We start from the raw sequence: 19914 nt of genomic DNA on the forward strand, positions 1-19914 counted from the left end.
TGTGGGTAGGAAAGGCAAATCTATATTTAGAGTGTTTATTCCAGTGATAATATATCACAATCCTTTCTATAAAATGGCCCAGTGTAACCTGCCACCAGCTAGCTATATGATCATTTTAGGAAATGACGCTATATTAGAAGCTTATTGTTGGTCTCTGCTGTTGGCAGATTGGTCATTTAGCAGTGGTTGTAGCCAGATCCACATGGGTGAGTAGAAGTGAATGTTTCTGAATCTATGCATAACCTCCAGCCCACAAAAATTCAGCAGCCTGCCACCTTGGTGAAATTTTTCATTGACTAGCAGTCTGGAACATGTTGAGATAGCCCTCCTATTACTAAGACAGAAGCATGTCCCTGCTGCTGTGGCACCTTTGTTCTTGAACCCATTTGTGGTACAGGAATAGCTGGGGAAAGAGGTTGACATCCACTGATAAATCATTTACATGTGATTGATTTATTTTCTCACTCTGCCCATTCAGAGAAGTCTGTCTGCATATCTCTTTCCCAGACCTTGTCATCTATTTCTGAATCATGTGACTTCCAAATCCCTGTGCATCCAGCAAAATCATTAGTCACTTTATACAAATGAATACAGATCCGTTCCTTAGGCTGTCTTTCCTTCCAGGCAAGGTCATCAGGTGCACTGCTCAAAGTTCTGCCTACTGAGGGGCTATTCCTTACCCCTGTCCTTCCGGACCACTCTAGCTCTGCATTAAGATTCACCTACAGAGAGGTCTGACGACGTCTCCATTCTGCATCTTCATCTGCTACAGATACTTGAAATACTCAGGTATAGCCTGAATCTGCCAGGCTATAAAGCCTGGCTAGTAGAACAGCTTGCCTGGTAGTCTGGACCTGTTGCAGAACTTTGTCTTATTCTGGGCTTCCCTTAAAACTGGCAGCTTTTTGGGTTACTTTGGTAAAAGATTTGGAGAAGAATGTCCAAATAAGGTATTTGTTGCCTCCAAAATTCAAAGAGACCCAGTAAGTACTGTGTGCACCTTTCTTAGTGGTAAAAATGGGCATCTCAACGTGTCCTAGACCACTGGCCTCTTAAGAATTTCATCAAAGCCCAGCATTTTTGTGAGATTTATTTCCCACCCTCTGGAATACATGTGTCATACCGTGTGTCTAGAGTAGTTGAAACTTTTATTTCCAGTCCAGTCAGTATGTATAACAGACCAACATGATGTCCAGCAGAGTGAAATGGCAAAGTCTTTGTATACCAGTTTATGACACAGAGCTGGTGAATTGATGTAACCCTGAGGTATATAGTCTTTACTAGCAGATCTAGAAAAAGAAAGCATTTGTTAGATCAGTTAGCACATACCAGGTGGTGGGGGATATTTGATTTGCTCCAGCCGTGAAACCACATCTGGAACAACAGCTGCAGTTGGAGTTACCACTTGATTAAATTTATGATATTAAATTGTCATTATGTAGGACACGTTTTCTGTAGGGCTACATAGGCAAGTTAAGTGGGGATGTGATAGAAATCACTACTCTGCGTCTTCTAGGTCCTTGGCACTAATCATTGCAGTGCTTTCAGGAATGTAGTATTGCCTTTAATTTACTTGTTCAGTAGGTAGGGGAAGTTCTAATATTTTCCACTTTTCCTTTCCTACCTTAATAGCCCTCACTCTGCAGATTAAGGAACTAATGTGGGCTTTCTGCCAGTAAATCTATTCCCATTATGCGTTCTAGAACTGGAGAGAGAACTACAGTAAGTTCAGAGGATAGGCCTAAGCTAAAACTCCCATTAATCATGTGACCCCCCACCATAAACCTGTTCTGACTAGAAGCACATTGAGTCATCAAGAGTTATGGAGGTTCACATAATCCTTAAAAAGTGTGATTATTTCTCCTTCCCCAGTGGACACCTTGGTCAATAGTTATGACTCTCGTTAGTAGGAAGATAGACAGTATAAATTTTTAGCTATGCAGCAGGATCCTTCCTTGACTTGATCTTCTCTTCATTTAGAGGACTCCGTGTCTAGGAATTGGTTCAGTTTTGGGATTTTGTTGAGTGGCCCTGACAGTCATTTGTGGTTATTCAGGCCAGACTTCTTCTGTTCATTAGAACTACAGACTTTTTCCATCTATTTCATTTCTGGGACACCATAATCAATCAGTCAACACAAAAGAGCTCTTCAAGTCAGACTGTTTGGATTACTGCTTACACTCTATTACTTTATGATAACCATGACTATCATATCGTTGGCTAGTAAGTGCTGACTTGGCTCCTGCCGCTTCAAGATCTCATTATTTTAACTGAATTCAGAGAGCTTCTTTTGGAAGCAGTTCCTACCGATCAGTACTAGTGCGGAGAATAGTCACCACACAGCAATTTAGAAATGCTGGTGTTCCCTTCACCCCATAGCTTTGGTGAACTGAGTGTTACAGATCCTGCTAGGGACCACAGTAAGGGCTAGGTGAAAAGGTTGTAAATGATATACTTCAACATTCTATTATTTTCTCTAAACATTTGGATTCTTTTCTCTGTGGTGTACTAAAGAAGTTCTAGTGATTCCACTTCATCTGGTGTAGTCTATCTTTGGGTTTAGGTTTTATTCAGCCAACCAACCAACCAGTTAAGAGCCATGCCTACCTAGTCTCTGAAGCTAACTTTTGTATCTGAATCTTGGCTTAGTGAGCCCATACTAGTAAATTTGGCCCAAGGCAATACTGTCTTCCCTTCACTTTAACCCAGTACTCTTAGGATCCATTCCCTTACAGATCCTTCGTTTATATTGATATGAATTAACAAAATCATTCAGTTCTTTTGGTGTGTGTTGTACCTCTTCATGGACTATACTTTGTATCTCACCCCCTGCGGTCTGCTGAGAGTTGAATTTGGTTATAGATCTAGTGCTAGAAGTTATTTTTAATTAAATTTGAATAGCTACATATGTCTAGTGAATACCATATCAAACAATGCAGGTCTACAAGTGATGAGAAGTGGGAGAGATCAGTGCTTAGGAGGATCAGTGGGCTCTTGCAACTACTCAGGTAGACCATTGCAGGTACTTCAGGAAAGGGAAAACTAACCTCAGGTTGGGATGGAAGGGCTTCTTCTAACGGCGAAGGACACTGGCAGAATTTAGCGGCTAAGGGTCTGCAGGTTCATCAGCATCTGCCCATATGCCCCATTCTGATTTTCAGAATTCACCACCACCTTCTTAATGCCCCAATTTTAACACTAGAGGACCTGTGAAGTTGGGAACTCAGTTTGCATTGCTATTCAGCCATCTGCAGAAGTAAATTTTGGGTTTTTTTGTTTTTGGGGGGCCTTTTTTTTTTTTTTAATCTTGGTCCTGAAGCTGAAGGAGATAAAGATTTCTTTTAGGAGAGTTATAGATGCTTTCAGATCCCTTATGTTAACCTTTAGCTGGGAATTTAAACCCCCCACGAGGTTATCGTTTTCCAGTGCAATTAACAGCAAATGACACTTTTATACTTCTGTATTTTGACCTAATTGATAATGAGGCAGAAGATACTTCCCATGACAAAGCCTTGCCTTCTATAGGCACTTGGTTATAGGTGTCCACAGATGTTAATTTAAGAAACTGCCTTGCCAATGCACATTGTGGACCATCAGTGTCCCTTATCGTGGAAATGGGTTCACTAATCCCTTTAGGTTCAATCAATTTAGAAAACAAACCCCAGATAGCCCAGAATTAATGTAGACAACCCATCTTACAGTTGTATTCTTCTGGAACCATTTTGGTAGTCTCATCTTCTTGTGTTCACAGCCTTAACCTAGGGACTTTTTTGAGTACCTATTTATGAGACAATTCCTGTCCTGTACACTTATTCTAGGCTTTATTTACTTGTTAACCCTGTGCTTTCATTGTGCAGGGTTAGAATAAAAAGTAGAAGTAGATAGCAGTGCATTTTATAGCAGATCCCTAAAAACATGTTTTGACTATTGAGTTTGTTAATTATTGGTGCTTGGATAACACAGGAAGGGGTGGTGCCAAGGATAGGGTGGAAATTAATTTTAGAAGGTTCATTTTAGAATAGTCAGTAAATACATCCATCCTGTTTTTTTATTTGTCTTCCAGGAACTAAGATAATATATCTATGTAAACTTTTTTAGTACTGAACAAAACAGACCTCTCCTTTTCCATCTTAAAGGATTATAGCAAAGAAGACAAACTTTTAACAATTGATTTTAAATGTGATGAATGTTATTAAATAAATTGCATAATATTAGAATAGAAGATATAATGCTGGGGCAACCCGGGTGGCTCGGTGGTTTAGTGCTGCCGTCAGCCCAGGACCTGATCCTGGAGACCTGGGATCGAGTCCCACGTTGAACTCACTGCATGGAGCCTGCTTCTCCCTCTCCCTGTGTCTCTGTCTCTGTCTCTCATGAATAAAAAAATAAAATCTTTAAAAAAAAAAAAAGAATGCTAAGTGAAATAAATCGTAGAAGGACAAATACCATGTGATTTCACTCATGTGGAATTTAAGAAACAAAACAAATGAACAAAGGAAAAAGATACCCCAAAAAACCCCCAAACAAACCCAATCTCCTAAATATAGAGAGCAAACTGGTGGTTGCCAAAAGGGAAATGAGTGAGGATGGGGGAAATAGATACAGGGGATTAAGAGTATACATAGGATGGGCACTGAGTAATATATAGAATTGTTGCATCATTACATTGTGCACCTGAAACTAATATAGCCCTGTATGTTAATTATACTTCGATTAAGAGGAAAAAACGATGTAGTAATTATAGTAGATCTTAGAACATGACAATTTAATTCCGTTTTAGAAGTGTCCCATATCCCAGAATGGTTCGAAGTACTGTTCCATGTATATACCTGCATGCTTTATCTTTTAATCAGATAACTTATGTCTTACTGGAAATCTTTAAGGGACCCTTTGGTCCCAAGGTTTTTTTCTGTCTCTCCACTTCCCTTCCATCATCTTTAAGAGTGTGACTCAAGCTCATCTCTGAAAGAGAAGGCTACTGATTATCCAGCCTCCTTTTGTAATTCTGTTTCTCCCTACTTAGCATAATTATTTTCCTACTATGATGATATCTCTCTATTATAGAGGTTTCTAAACTTATTTTTTTATCATGCTCCTTCACTAAAAAATCTTTGAGCATATATTCCAGTATTTACTAGAAAGTTGCCTTCCTTTTATGTTTATTACTTTATAAAATCCTTTTTACATTTTAGAATATTTAAGAATTCCTGTTACTAAATTTGTAGTTATCCAATCCATTTTTTATTCCATTTTTTATTATAATGTTTATTACTTTATAAAATTCTTTTTACATTTTAGAATATTTAAGAATTCCTGTTACTAAATTTGTAGTTATCCAATCCATTTTTTTTTCTTTTACAAATGAGAAGACAAATTTAAGACTTAAATGACTTATTCAAGATTTTTTTGGCTATTTAATGGCAGAATTGGTCATAAAACTGAGGTTTCCTCAGTGTTTCTGTTATTTTGCTTTATGTTTCCTTCAAGTTTTAAAATAATATTTCTATATACTTTTTGTCTTCTGAAGTAACTTGTATTTAAGGGTCACTGTATGACCATATGGTCAGCCATATGTAGTTTTGAATAACAGGTATGGTATTTGCATGTAAAGTGAGATGGTTGAACAAATTGATATTTCATGTTTTTAGCACTAATAGCCTCTGATTCCAAGCTGTATATTAAATGTCCTTATATGCGTGAAAGTTATATAAACTTAAAATACATTGAAACTTTAAAGTAATACATAGATTTTATGTTCTAGATTTTCCATAATAAGTAATATAAAGAAATATTCCTACATAGAAATTATTACTGTTAGCATTTAATAGTATTTTTTAGAAGGAATTATATTTGTATATATCACTATAAATGTATAAATTTATGTTAGTATGTATATAAATATGGGCACCATTCTTTTTTTTTTTTTAAGATTTATTTATTTATTTTGGTGGGGGCTGGAGAGGGGGCAGAGGGAGAGGGAGAGAATCTCAAGCATACTCCCCACTGAGTATGTGCTGAGGGCTTGGTCTCATGATCATGACCTGACCGAAATCAAGAGTCGGACACTTAACCAACTGAGCCGTCTGGGTGCTCCTTTGAACCATAATTTTTAAGTATGTACTCAATAGCCAGTATTCCCTGAAATATTATAGGTATCACAACCTAATATGTGTAGAACTAACTTACCCTCTTACTTCTCCTGCACTGCTCTTACATCTTATTCATGGTTGCCCTTCTGCCTTACTTTCTGTAGCCAGTTGGAGATCAAGTCTTTGCGTACTGTTTGGTAAATAGCTCTTTATTCCTTCTGCTGTATTCCTGTGGCCACTGCATCAGTGTAGGCCTTATCATCCCTGTCCTAGCTAATTGGAGGAGCCTCTGAACACTTTTCTTTTAATTTTTCCCCCTCTTTCTGGTCCATCTTGCATACTGCTGTCAAAGATTTCTTTTTAAAAGAAGGAGCAAGTACTGTTACCCCATTAATGACAGACCTCTTTTGAATCTGACTTTACTATGGTACGAGACTCTTTACGACCTACGTGAGGGTGGCAGTTGTTTACAGCAACTTTTTGGACCCTAGTCTCTATTGTCATGTTGGTTTAACTCTGTGTTTTCTCTGCTATTTTACATATTTTTATATCAAGGCTAGAGTAAGCCTAGTACATGACAGGCACTCCATACTGAACACATTTGGAAAATGAATAAATTAAAATGATACTGTTCCCTATATTTGTGATCCCTTCACCTTCCTCTATTCTACCTGGGCAGTCTTGTTCAACTTCTAGACCTTAAAGGGAAAAATAGTACAGTAGAATAACAGGAATACTTAGGGAATCTGAGCCCTGTGACCAATTCTTAAAGGAAGCAGTCAGCTCTACCTGCCTTATCTATGATAACTCTATGAATGAGCTTTATGGGAACATTTCCATCATCAGGATTAGACACTGAGCTCCATGGTATACCCAGCAGGTGACAGTGTACCTACTATAATCTCTGTAGTCTGCATCAACATAAGAGGAGCTAACAGTGTTATTGTCAACGTGGGTTGATGGAATTGCTACACTTACTTTTTTTAGAAGACATTTGGCAAATAACGAGGAATTCAGAAATAGTTCTAGATTATGATTTTTGAAGGAGAGCTTTTGTCTGATTACTTGAATAGTGTCCAAACAATATAGTGAGTGTACAATTTAAAAGCAAATTTCAGGTGTTAATCCTGGGGTTTTATGCTTGTGGTAAAATCATTTTCAGTCACTGAAAATACATTGATTTCCATTGTAAAATGTAACAAAGTGTAGGCAAAAATGATGGAACAAAAAACAATAGCATTCTATTACTATTTGAATTTTAAATCTCTTTTAAAATATAATTTTTCATACCCTGAATAGCCAAAGTAACCTTGAAAAAAGAAGAACAAACCTGGAGATACCACGATTCCTGATTTCAAACTATATTACAAAGCTGTAGTTATCAAAACAGTATGTTATTGGCATATAGACCATGGAACAGAATAGAGAGCTCAAAAGAAACCTACATGTATATGTTAAGTTAATTTATGACAAAAGAGCCAAGAATATAGGTGGGGAAAGGGCAGTTTCTTTAATAAATGGTGATGGGAAAACTGTATAACTGCAAGCAAAACTATGAAACTGGACCACTGTCTTTCAGCATATACAAAAATTAAAAATTAATTCAAAATGGATTAAAGATTTGAACATAAGACCTAAACCCATAAATCTGGAAGAAAATGTGTGGTAAGGTCCTTAGTAATAGATCTTGGTGATGATTTTTTGAATCTGACATAAAAGCAAAAGCAACAAAAGCAAAAATAAGTGGGACTATATCAAACTGAAAAGCTTCTTACAGCAACGCAAGGAAACCATCAGCAAAATGAAAGGCATCTACTGAATGGGAGGAAATATTTATAAATCATCTATCCAATAAGAGCTTAATATCCAAAATATTTAAATAATCATATAACTCAGTAGAAAACACAATAAAAATGGACAGAAATTCTAAGTAGACATTTTTCTAAAGAAGACATATGGATAACCCACAAGTATGTAAAAGATACTCAACATCTTTAATCATAAGGGAAATACAAAGCAAAACCACAGTGAGGTAACCTCACCTGTTAAAATAGCTATTCTCAAAAAGACAAGGAGTGACACTTATTGGTAAAGATGTAGAGAAAAGGGAATGCTGCACCACTGTTGGTGGAAATGTAAATTTCCTATAGTCACTATGGAAAACAGTATAGAGGTTTCTAAAAAATTTAAGGATGGGGCAGCCCGGGTGGCTCAGTGGTTTAAGCACCCCCAGGGCGTGATCCTGGAGTCCCACATCAAGCTCCCTGCATGGAGCCTGCTTCTCCCTCTGCCTGTGTCTGTGCCCCTCTCTCTGTGTCTCTCATGAATAAATAAATAAAATCTTTTAAAAAATGTATAAAAAAAATTTAAGAATGGAACTACTATATGACCCAACAATTCTATTTATCTGAAGACAGTAAAGACATTAACTCAAAAAATGTATGCACCCTCATGTTCATAGCAGCATTATGTATAATAGCCAATATGGAAATAGCCTAAGTTTTCATTGATGGATGAATAAAGAAAATGTTGTGTGTATATATACATATACATAATGGAGTATTGTTCAGTCATAAAAAAGAAGGAAATCTTGCCATTTGCAAAAATATTGATGGATGTTGAGGGCATTATGCTAAGTGAAATAAATCAGAGGAAGACAAATATGTATGATATCACTTACTTGATCATTAAAAAAAGTTCGTGGGGATCCCTGGGTGGCGCAGCGGTTTGGCGCCTGCCTTTGGCCCAGGGCGCGATCCTGGAGACCCAGGATCGAATCCCACGTCAGGCTCCCAGTGCATGGAGCCTGCTTCTCCCTCTGCCTGTGTCTCTGCCACTCTCTCTCTCTCTCTCTGTGTGTGACTATCATAAATTTAAAGAAAAAAAAAAGTTCATGGATACTGAGAACAGATTGGGGGTTGCCAGAGGTGGGATGGGGGGTGGGAGAGTGATCTGAGGTCAAAAACTACAAACTTCCACTTATAAAATGGGGGGAGTGCAGCATGGTGACTATAGTTACTAGTACTGTGTTTTGTATTTGAAAGTTCCTAATGGAACAGATCTTAAAAATTCTCATCATAAGAAAAAATACTTTTTTGTAAGTATATATGATGATGGATATTAATTAACCAGGCTTATTGTTGTGATCATTTCACAGTGTATATAAATATCAAATCATTATGTTATAAACCTGAAACTATTATGTCATATTATATGTTATGATTATACTTCAATATAAAAAGTCACTCATAATTTAATGAAATTTATAATATAAATATTTTATAACAGATTTACTAAAAGGCCTTAAGAGATCTTATTAAATAATTAGTCATTAACACTTAATTATTTTCTCAAACTTAGGAGGAAATAGTTTGTCATACAATCTTAGCCCAAACATCTCTTTACAGTTAAAAGATTGTATTATTTAAGGAACAGACTCTAGTGATGGCTAAATAATTTTTAATAAGTGTTTAAAACTATTGGATTTACTACTTGATCTTCCTATCACCTTCTAAAGTTTTGATTAGACTGTAGCTAATCAAAAGGGGCTGGAGTGGGGGTGGGGAGAGGGGAGAAGAGGAGGAAGAGGTAGGAGGAGCTTTCAGCCACAGGAGTAGAGTAATGAGAAAGCAGGTCATAGGAAGAAGAGTCCAGTCCAACACTGGACTCAAATTGTACCTGTAGCTCTTTGACCTCTTTGACTGCAAGCAGGATGAGGCCTAGAAGCTGATACTCTGCTTTTCCTTTGAGCGGTGCTCTTTTCAGCTGCTCTGGTGGCAGCTGTTATGGAGGACATAGTGGCTCCCAGTGGAGTGTCATAGTAGCTACTCTTGTCACTGCTGGCTTGGTATTACTCTTTGTGCTACCTCTAGAGGACAACTCATAGCCCATGTCTGCATTGAGCCTGTAGAATGTATTTCATCCTTGGCTCTCTGCAAGAAATAACTATTTGTTTGAGGTGCTTATTTAAGGATCTTTAATATTATACTCTGTGGAGTTATAAAACTAGTAGTAAGGCTCAAAGCATAATATTCCTGGCTACCTTTTTTAGTTTTATTTACATCTAGATATACGGACTTGTTTTGGTTTAGATGGACACTTCAGTCCTCAGGATTCCTTCCCAGTGTGTTTCAATTCACTGAAACAGATCCATCACCATACCCTTCTTCCCGCATCTAAGGGACTTGGCATCAGCCAAATATTTTGACTTTTTTTCCCTTGAGGCAGAAGTCACAGCAGCCTCCATGCCGGGAGCCCGACATGGGACTCGATCCCGGGTCTCCAGGATCAGGCCCTGGGCCGAAGGTGGGCGCCAAACCTCTGAGCCACCCAGAGATCACCAAAATTGGAAATTTTATGTTAATACATAGATTTCTGGCTTTTCTTGGAGAATCAAAAGATGTGGCAACAGTGAACTCAAATTGTAACTGTAGCTAGAGCTGAGTAGTGGCTGTATTTTTTATTTTTTATTTTTTATTTTTTTAGGCATTTTTTTTAGAAGATTTTATTTATTTATTCATGAGAGACACACAGAGAGAGGCAGAGACATAAGCAGAGGGAGCAGTAGGCTCCATGCAGGGAGCCCGATGTGGGACCCGATCCCCGGACTCCAGGATCACGCCCTGAGCCAAAGGCAGATGCTCAACCACTGAGCCACCTGGTGTCCCAATGGCTGTACTTTTTAGACTGGCACATATTCTGCTTACCAAGTCCCCACTCAGCTTAGCTTTGAATTTGTAATCCTTGGAGTACTACATGTATTAAAATGAGTCATAAATATGGTTTTATAATTTTTAGAGTAAGTTTACTATCAAACTCTTAATAATTCTCCCTGAAATAACAGATGTAAAACTTATTCCAAATACAGGGTGTAGGTAGATTAAATTGTTACTATTCTTCTGTAATTAGTTCTCAAAAACAGAAACTTAGTGCTTCCCTTAGTTTGAGCCAAAGAATGCACATACCACAGCAGACACAAATTAAAGATGAGTAGAAGGTACAAGTCTGTACTCATGGATTTCTGAAAAAGCATGTTTGGAAAAAATTTGTAGGTTAAAAAAGAAGGAGCCTGCATTATAGGTTCAGTCATACCTTAAGTAAATTCAGTGTGTAAAAAAGACTCCTAGAAAATGAGCAGCACAAAACAAGGAGCTGTATTTAAATTTTAAAAAGCCCTTTTATTTGGCTATTTTTTTAAAATTAAAGTATAATTAATATACTGTGTTACATTAGTTCAGGTATATGATATGATTCAACAATTCTATACATTAATGCTCATCATGGTAAGTGTATTCTTAATCCCCTAGGTTTCACTCATTCCCCCCCCCCCCCCCAATTTCCTCTGGCAACCACCAATTTGTTCTCTTTATTAAAGAGTCTTTTTTTGGGTTTGTCTCTTTTTTTATTTATTTGTTTTGTTTCTTAAATTTCACATGAGTAAAATTACTAAATTCTACATTCAGATGAAATCATATGACAGTTGTCTTTCTCCATCTGACTTATTCCATTTACCACTATATGCTATAGGTTTTATCCATGTTGTTGCAAATGGCAAGATCTCATTCTTTTTGTGGCTGAGTAATATTCCATTTTGTGTGTGTCACAATAAACATAGGGATGCATATAATCTTTTCAAATTAATTTTTTTCATTTTCTTTGATTAAATACCCAATAGTGGGATTACTAGATCATATGGTAATTGTATTTTTAATTTTTTGAGGACTATTTAGTTAGTCCCACTAAACTTGAATTTGAAAGATTTTTTTTTTGGCAGATAATCAGTATTAGGAATAAAGTTAATCACCTTCTTGAATGCCCACATGCTCAGACCCTGACCTCCCTCTGTCTCCATGGTAGGAGGTTTTGTTTTATAGGATACTCCTTACTTTTCTCACATTCCAGATTCTACTCTGAGTCAACACATCAGCATCATTTCCCACTAAACACTTTTCTTGGTTTCTTGAAGAAGGAAAGGGAGGAACAGGAGGTTGAAGAGTATATCCATTTTTTTAAGCAAAATTCCACTTAAATTTTTTTCTTATTGCTATAAAATGTAAATATACAGCATATTGACTTTTAAAAATTTCCCCTGTAAGATTTTATTATATCTTTCATACCTTTATATTGAATTATGTGCTTATAAATCTCTCCTCTTTTTTTTAGGCTTCTCCAAAAAATATGGAATCCTTTGCGTCTATGTTGAGACATTCTCCTCTTACTCAGATGGGACCTGCCAAGGATAAACTAGTCATTGGACGAATCTTTCATATTGTAGAGAATGATCTTTATATAGATTTTGGTGGCAAGTTTCATTGTGTATGTAGAAGACCAGAAGTGGATGGAGAGTAAGTAGAATCATTTCCAAGTGTTTTAAGAGCACTGATAAAAGTTAAGATACCTCAAAGTATTATTGAATTTTAATTGGTGATTTGCTAAAAGACAGAAAATATGCTTTATTTCTCTTCATTATGCTAATTAGGGAAGTTAGGCTGGATTCATGTCATGTCATTTTAGTCACATTAGGCTAGATTCGTATCTTCTCAAAGCAGTGAGAGCACTTTTGGGGAGATTTTGATGTTCATCTTGGTAATCAGCTATTCCCCACCGTAAAATTAAAACTAGCTTTAATGTAATATATGCTACTAAGGCCATTTTATAACTTTTTTTTGGTCTCTTCTTCTGTTTTACAGTCTTCTGCTTCTCAGAGAAGCCTCCCTTTCTACTTCTTCATTCTCCTTTCCTCTCCCACTATCAAATTCTGATACTTTATTATCTTCTTTTCTTATTTTGCACTACTTTCAGAATTATAATTTTTCTTATTATAGAACAGAATTCATTCTGTTTATAGCCTATAAGTAAAGATATTTGTGAATATAAATATGCACTGGGGAAACCATTAAGGTAGAAGATCTAGGAGTAGAATATCAAGAGAAAGGAGATGTGGAAATAAGATTCTGGGATTGGAAAACAATAGTAAGCAATATAGAAATGATTTTTTTCCCATAAGTTTTTAATATGCACACTTTTAAAATTTCAGTATTTCTAGTACCAGGATGCGTCTTAGAGTAGATGTTATGTCAATTCAATTGGCAGTGGTTTTTTTATTCTTGATAGTACATAATGGTGAATCTAGTACACAGTGGCGTCTTAGGATGAAATTACAGTGATTAGGAAGTTTGTGATGTTTAAGAATGAATCATATTGTAGAAATGAATAGGGTAAGAGTAACTCTAGATCTAAGTGAGCAGTTATGAAAATTGGTTGCCTCTCTCCTGAGAGCTCTGGATATCTAGAGGTCCAAATGATTAGGAGACATGAACTCATTCTACCTGAATCTGAATTAGACCTGACAAACTTAGTATAAATTTCCTCAGATCAGTGGTGTGTGAGTAAATATTTAACAGCTAGTTCTTCAATAAAAAAAAGTCCCAGATTGCCAATGTCTGTGGTCTAAAACACTCTCACCATGGCCAATCTTAAGTTTCCAATGTAATGTTAATCAAATGCAGAGTTGGGAATATATATACATACTCAGCTCCCATAAGGTGGCGTAGTCTGGCTCCAGCACACCTCTACCTCAGATAATCAGAAGCTAAACGGTGTCTTGCAAGGTAGGTGCCATGAACCAAGTGATACCTGGAGGAGAAAATGGGCTTCTTATGCTGCCTGGCACTGAGAGGTAATAGCTCAAGATAGCTGTCTTGTTATATCAAATAACATACATGCTTAATCAAAAGTAGTAAGACCTCAAGAAATTTCTAAGTAGGATAAGTCTGTCAATCTAGATATTAATACTATCTATTGTGTAATGGGTCATTGAAGGGATTAAATCAGATAATGTATGTAAAGATTTAGAACAGTGATTGGTATATAATAAACAGGTACTGTTATTACTATTCTTGAAATTGTAGTGATTTGGATTTTTGTGAACCAATTATAACATTCCTCAAGAGTTCCTATCAATGAGGGTTTATGCAGGAGGCAAGTATGAAGATATGCAGTCCCAAAGTTATCCTTTAAAAGAGGCATCCTAAGCTCTTGGATACTGTCAGTAGTATCTGTGGCAGATCATTTTTCATTAATAGAGAATATATCAGTAATTTAAAAATGAAGTACTGTTTTATTTTATACAAGAAATCTTCTCAGGTGCAGTAGCCATCTTTATTCTCACGAGCTGACCTCTCTTAACAGCCAGAACATCAGGTATTAACTTTACAAAAAATGTATTTTACAGATAACACTGCTGAATTATGGATATTTCACCTGCTGAGTCAGATTTATTATAAGTAACAAGTATAGTAAACACAGTTCCTTATGTTTTTGAATGGCAATTTTTTATGATATTTCTTTTTTTCTTTTTAAACATTTATTTATTCATGAGAGACATAGCAAGAGACATGGGCAGAAGGAGAAGCAGGCTCCCTGTAGGGAGCCCCGATGCAGAACTCGATCCCAGGACCCTGGGATCACACCCTGAGCCAAAGGCAGACTCTCAGCCACCAAGCCACCCAGGTGCCCCTCTTTGTGGGTATTATTTTATGTATACTGTTCTTTTTTATCATTTCATTAAATTTTTAAAACATTAATTTTATCATTATGTTACATTTTTGAGCATAATATTACAGAATGTCTTAGAGACTAGAAGTTCTGATTTGATTCTCAGGCCTTACTGCATCACAGAATTTTAAGTATCAGTATTTGTGACTAGATATTTCTCTAGTAAGTGTCATATTATGGTTTGAGTTTATTTTATGTACAGTATAGCTTTAAATGATTAAATACTAGAATTTGTTGCAACATTTATTAAGTCTTAATTTTTCATTGAAAACTTTGCACATACCATAGAAGCACATGTTCTATTACAGAAATTGCTGTATGGTTGAAGCTCTTATCTTCACATATATTCTTGCCAGTGAAGCAGTCTATTTAACAGAAGTTTTTGGGGTGAGACTGATGGCTTATAATAATTTTGCAAGGAAATTGTCTAGTCTGTGGAGCAGTCACTGTATTAGAGTCTTTTTTTAAATGTATTAGCAGAGTTAAATGCCTGCATCTTTTTTTTCTTTTTGTAGTTATCTGCAATAGTTATTTTTCAACTCCTGCTTCTGAGTGTCCCGTATCCTATTACTCTTACCAGAAATTTTCACTTCAACTTCCAAATCACTCACAGAATCAATATATTCATGACTGAGGATCATGAAGAGGGGGGGGAATCATACTGGTGAAGAATTTGATTTGTTCATTTGTTCATCCACTCATTCATTCAGCAAATATTTACTGGACCTCTTCAGTTTGGCAGGCACTGTTGTAAGGGATGGTAAACTAGCCAGACTAGCTCTCTGTCTGCCCTCATGAAGTTGGGCAACAACTTCTACTGGAGAAAGAATGTATAGTAAACAAGTACAGAAATCAGTTTTTAAAATTGGTAATTACATGAGTAAAAATGGGCTAATATGGTGACAAAATGTCTGGCAGGTAGGAAATAATAGTAGTTAGGAAAGGGCTTTGACTTCTATTGCTGAAAGTCTGAAATGAGTGCTTTTTTTTTTTTTTCTTTTAATGATAAGCAAGAGTCAAGGCTTAAATTCTATTCCTCTCTTGTCCTACAGACTGGTAATGTTATTTCTAATAATGTATTCAGGAGAGTAGTTCACCTTAGCCAAGATTTGACCTGCTAGTTTGGTATCTTTTGTTCCCTTCCAATCTATGTGTATACATACCCTAATGGCTATGTAGGTAGCAACTATAGCTCCATATCTACATACATTGTTTTCTGGGGAGAAACTTTCTATCTTAGCAAATCCTTTGTTGTCCAGTTTTTAATTCATCATGGAAAGAAGGTTTCTACTCTTCACAGAATATTTATTGAATTTCTTGATCTCTGTGTGAAGAAATACTTAGTTTCTTTCCAAAACCCTTCTCTAGGTCTCTTATAGCTACCTGTCACTAATGCTTTGAAAGTATTGGTGTCCCTGGGTGGGTCAGTTGGTTAAGTGTCTGACTCTTGATACTGGCTCCGGTCATGGTCTCAAGATTGTGAGATTGAGCCCTGAGTTGGGCTCTGTGCTCCCTCTCCCTGTAAGCCCTGCCCCCTCACTTGTCCCCTCTAAAAAAAATAATAATAAAGAAAGAAAAAGTATTATAGAACAGTGTTAGATCAGCATAATTACTACTTACCTATATTTAAGACAAAATTTGTAGGTGGGAAATCTTTTGTTTAGATCTTACCTGTTGTCTTTATAGTTGGTAGAAAGATAATAGTACCAAATGAGAAAGTAGTGAGGTCCAGCTAGATCTCTGGTCATACCTTTTCATACCTACAAGTTTAGATTATATGATTAGATAGAACAGCTTTTTGGGCTGGACACATGTTTGCTCCCTACCTCCATGTCGTCAGGCTGCCTCTGAGCCAATTTTAGGAGGGTAAGTGAGTAATGGCAGAACTTCTTGCTTTGATACATTTACCTAAGAGACTACAAATAAAATGTAGGTATTTATGTAATTTATTCATCATTCATCAGCCTGGTTTGCTTTTTTAAATCCCTTTTGAGAACCATTTTTTCTCTTCAGTTTGACTTTTGTGTTGTTGAATCTATTCTACTTTAGGACGGTTTAAATTAATTAAATGCAAAGAAAAATAACTCATTTAATAAAATACTCAGTTTTGCAAAATGTTTTAATTTTTTCATTATTTTAAAGATTTTTTATTAAGTTTTAATAGATACAAATGTAGTGATCCAAAGGGGCACCTGCACCCCAATGTTTATAGCAGCAATGTCCACAGTAGCTGAAGTATGGAAAGAGCCCAGATGTCCATCGACAGATGAATGGGTAAAGAAGATGTGGTGTGTGTACACACACACACACACAACACACAGGGATATTACTTAGCCATCAAAAAGCATGAAATCTTATTTACATTGATGTGGATGGAACTGGAGGGTATTGTGCTAAGTGAAATAAGTCAGAGAAAGACAATTCAGAGGATCATGGGGAAGGGAGAGAAAACTGAATGGGAAGAAATCAGAGAGAGACAAACCATAAGAGACGCTCTTTTTAAAAAATTTTTATTTATTTATTCATGAGAGACAGAGAGAGAGAGAGAGAGAGAGGCAGAGGGAGAAACAGGCTCCATGCAGGGAGCCTGATGTGGGACTGGATTCCAGGACTCCAGGATCACACCCTGGGCAGAAGGCAGGTGCTAAACCGCTGAGCCACCTGGGAATCCCCACCGTAAGAGACTCTTAACCATACCATACGAAACGAACTGAGGGTTGCTGGAGCAGCGGAATGGGGTAATTCGGTGATAGGCATTAAGGAGGGCCGGTGAGGTAATGAGCACTGGGTGTTACATGCAATTGATAAATTACTGAACTCTACATCTGAAACTAATGATCTACTACTATATGTTAGCTAATTGAATTTAAATTTAAGAAAAAGAAGGAAAGTAGGGGATATTTTCCCCACTTTCCAAGTGAAGAAAGTGAGTCTCCATGCATAATGTATTGCATGTATTACAGTGACACAGCTGGTAATCAAGGCAGGGATTCAAACTTTAGGCTGTTTGTGTCATACACAGCCCATGAATGTTCTTTTCAACTCTACTATGCTGCTCTCTAGATCCCGCAGGATGTAGTTACTTAGTATCATAAGACCCTCCTTAAAGGATCTCACATAGGAGCCAGTTTTTATACCAGCAACCCTGAAAACAGTGTGATAGTAAAACTCTATGGAGGCCTGTTAAAGAATGGTAGGTAGCCTGTGGTAATATCTTTGGTTATGGTATCCATAGTCTAATATGTTTGTATAGTGTTACCACTAATAAGCTAATGACCAGTGGGTCCAGGCTTTGTTTCAGAATGGATGTGTAACAATTATGGTGAGACTTGTAGTTACAGGAGCTGATTAACTTCTAACAGTGAGTTGTAGCTTAGAGTCATCTGGCCTCGTGTTATATAAGAAGGCTTTATTTCAAGAAAAGTTTATTTTGCAAATTGTAGAAAGTTTACTTTATATATGTAATACTCAATTTTTAATTCTTTGATTCTTTTTATAAAATATGTCATTTACTTTCCTTGAACTTTGTCAGACCAAAATGGTTTAACCTGTTTTTTTGGTCTTTGTTTTTGATGAACCAAGGTCATAATTACAAACATTAATGTCTGTGGTGTATCATAATCCAAATACATAGAATTATTACTCCTTAGCCGTACAACCCCTCTAATTCTGTAGTTTTTGTGTTTCACCTTTAGATGTCATCATTCTTTCTCTGCTGTTATACTTATGTATGCATTTTTAGCTTTCTTGAAATTTTAATTTTCTTCTTCTAATATTCTGATGCCCAGAAAAATTGGTCACCAAATTTGTTGTACTTAAAATAAGATAATAATAGTATTAGTGTTTGTGAGTAATGACCTCTCAGCCTCTTCTATAAGTAAAGTGTATGTACTTTAATATATGGACTTCAACATGTGTTGTAACAGCTCCTAAACTCCTTTGCTTAGTTCTCATTGGGTTCTGTGGAGACTTGATGTCACCAGATAACTAACTTCCTGATAAGTATAACTAGGTAGGGGTCTTGCCTGCATTGACTACCTGTTCACTGATGCCTTTGGTAGGGATTGTCACATCTCAGGACAGTGTTTGTTGAGCCAGTCAGTGTGCCATTATCTTGCACATGAGTATTTATTGTGGTTGAGAGTTTAACAGTAGGAACATTAGTGAAAATAAGGTGGGATTATTGGACCCCAAATACTATTTGAGATAGTATCAATTCTTACAGTAAATTTGTAAGTAAATCAGTAAATCCCTTAAGAACATTATTAAGCCAAGAGTATTGTTTTATAGCATTGATTAGTTTGATTGGCTTGGAATGTACCTGTAGTACTTTTTATTAGTCTCAAGAATTGAGCTGTTGATTTTATTATTTTTTTAAATTAAGGTTTTATTTTGATTCTAGTATAGTTAATATACCGTGGTATATTAGTTTCAGGTATACAATATAGTGATTCAGCAAGTCCATACATCACCCAGTGCTCATCGCAACAAGTGTGCTCCTTAACCCCCATCATCTGTTTCACCCATCCCCTCTGGTAACCAGTTTGTTCTTTATACATAAGAGTCTGTTTCTTTCTCTCTTTTTTCCTATTGCTCATTTGTTTCTTAAATTCCATGTATGAGTGAAATCATATGGTGTTTGTCTTTCTCTGACTTATTTTGCTTATCAAAATGCCCTTTCGCTCCATCCATGTTTTTGCAAATGGCAATACTTCATTCTTTTTTATGGCTGAGTAATTTATATATACGTATGTGTATATATATATAATTCTATTTTTAAATAAACTAGGTCATGGTGCAATTTTTCACTGAGTCAGGAAACAATGAGTAGCTATCATGCGTCACCTTTGTGTTTAATGCTGTTTATGTTCAGATTAAAGACGGAGTTTCAGGGAGTTGATTGATTCAGTCAGGGGGATAGAGAAGTAAATCGATATATATTACACTGTATAAGTTCTATTGACTGTCTCCTATAGGAATGGAGAAGAGGGGAATCCCTGATTCAGTTAGGTTGTCAGAGAAAGTTTCCCAGAGGAATTAGCAATTGAATTGAATTGTAAAGGATGGATTGTAGGAGATACAAAGAGCAAAAAATGGCTGTACTTGTAAAGTTTTAAGTGAGGGAGAGCCTGGCTTTTCTGGGAACTCAAATGGCATAGTTGGTTTTAGTTGAGAAGTGATGAGACAGTGGAGAGAGATGGGCAGGAGCCAGACCTTCAAGGGATTTATATACCATTCTAAAAAATTGGGACTTTTTTCTGAAAGTGAT

The 19914-nt window shown here is 36.4% G+C and overlaps 1 protein-coding gene across 1 annotated transcript in view; it reads left to right on the plus strand.

The window, feature by feature from the left end:
* Positions 1 to 19914, plus strand: part of MRPS28 (mitochondrial ribosomal protein S28) — a 104559-nt gene that overhangs the window by 9828 nt on the left and 74817 nt on the right. Inside the window, exon 2 of the mRNA XM_041768524.1 lies at positions 12252 to 12433. Within this exon, the coding sequence (XP_041624458.1) occupies positions 12252 to 12433 (182 nt within the window). The remainder of the gene's footprint in view (positions 1 to 12251; positions 12434 to 19914) is intronic.

This window comes from Vulpes lagopus, chromosome 9 (genome assembly GCF_018345385.1).
Source record: "Vulpes lagopus strain Blue_001 chromosome 9, ASM1834538v1, whole genome shotgun sequence".
NCBI lineage: Eukaryota > Metazoa > Chordata > Mammalia > Carnivora > Canidae > Vulpes > Vulpes lagopus.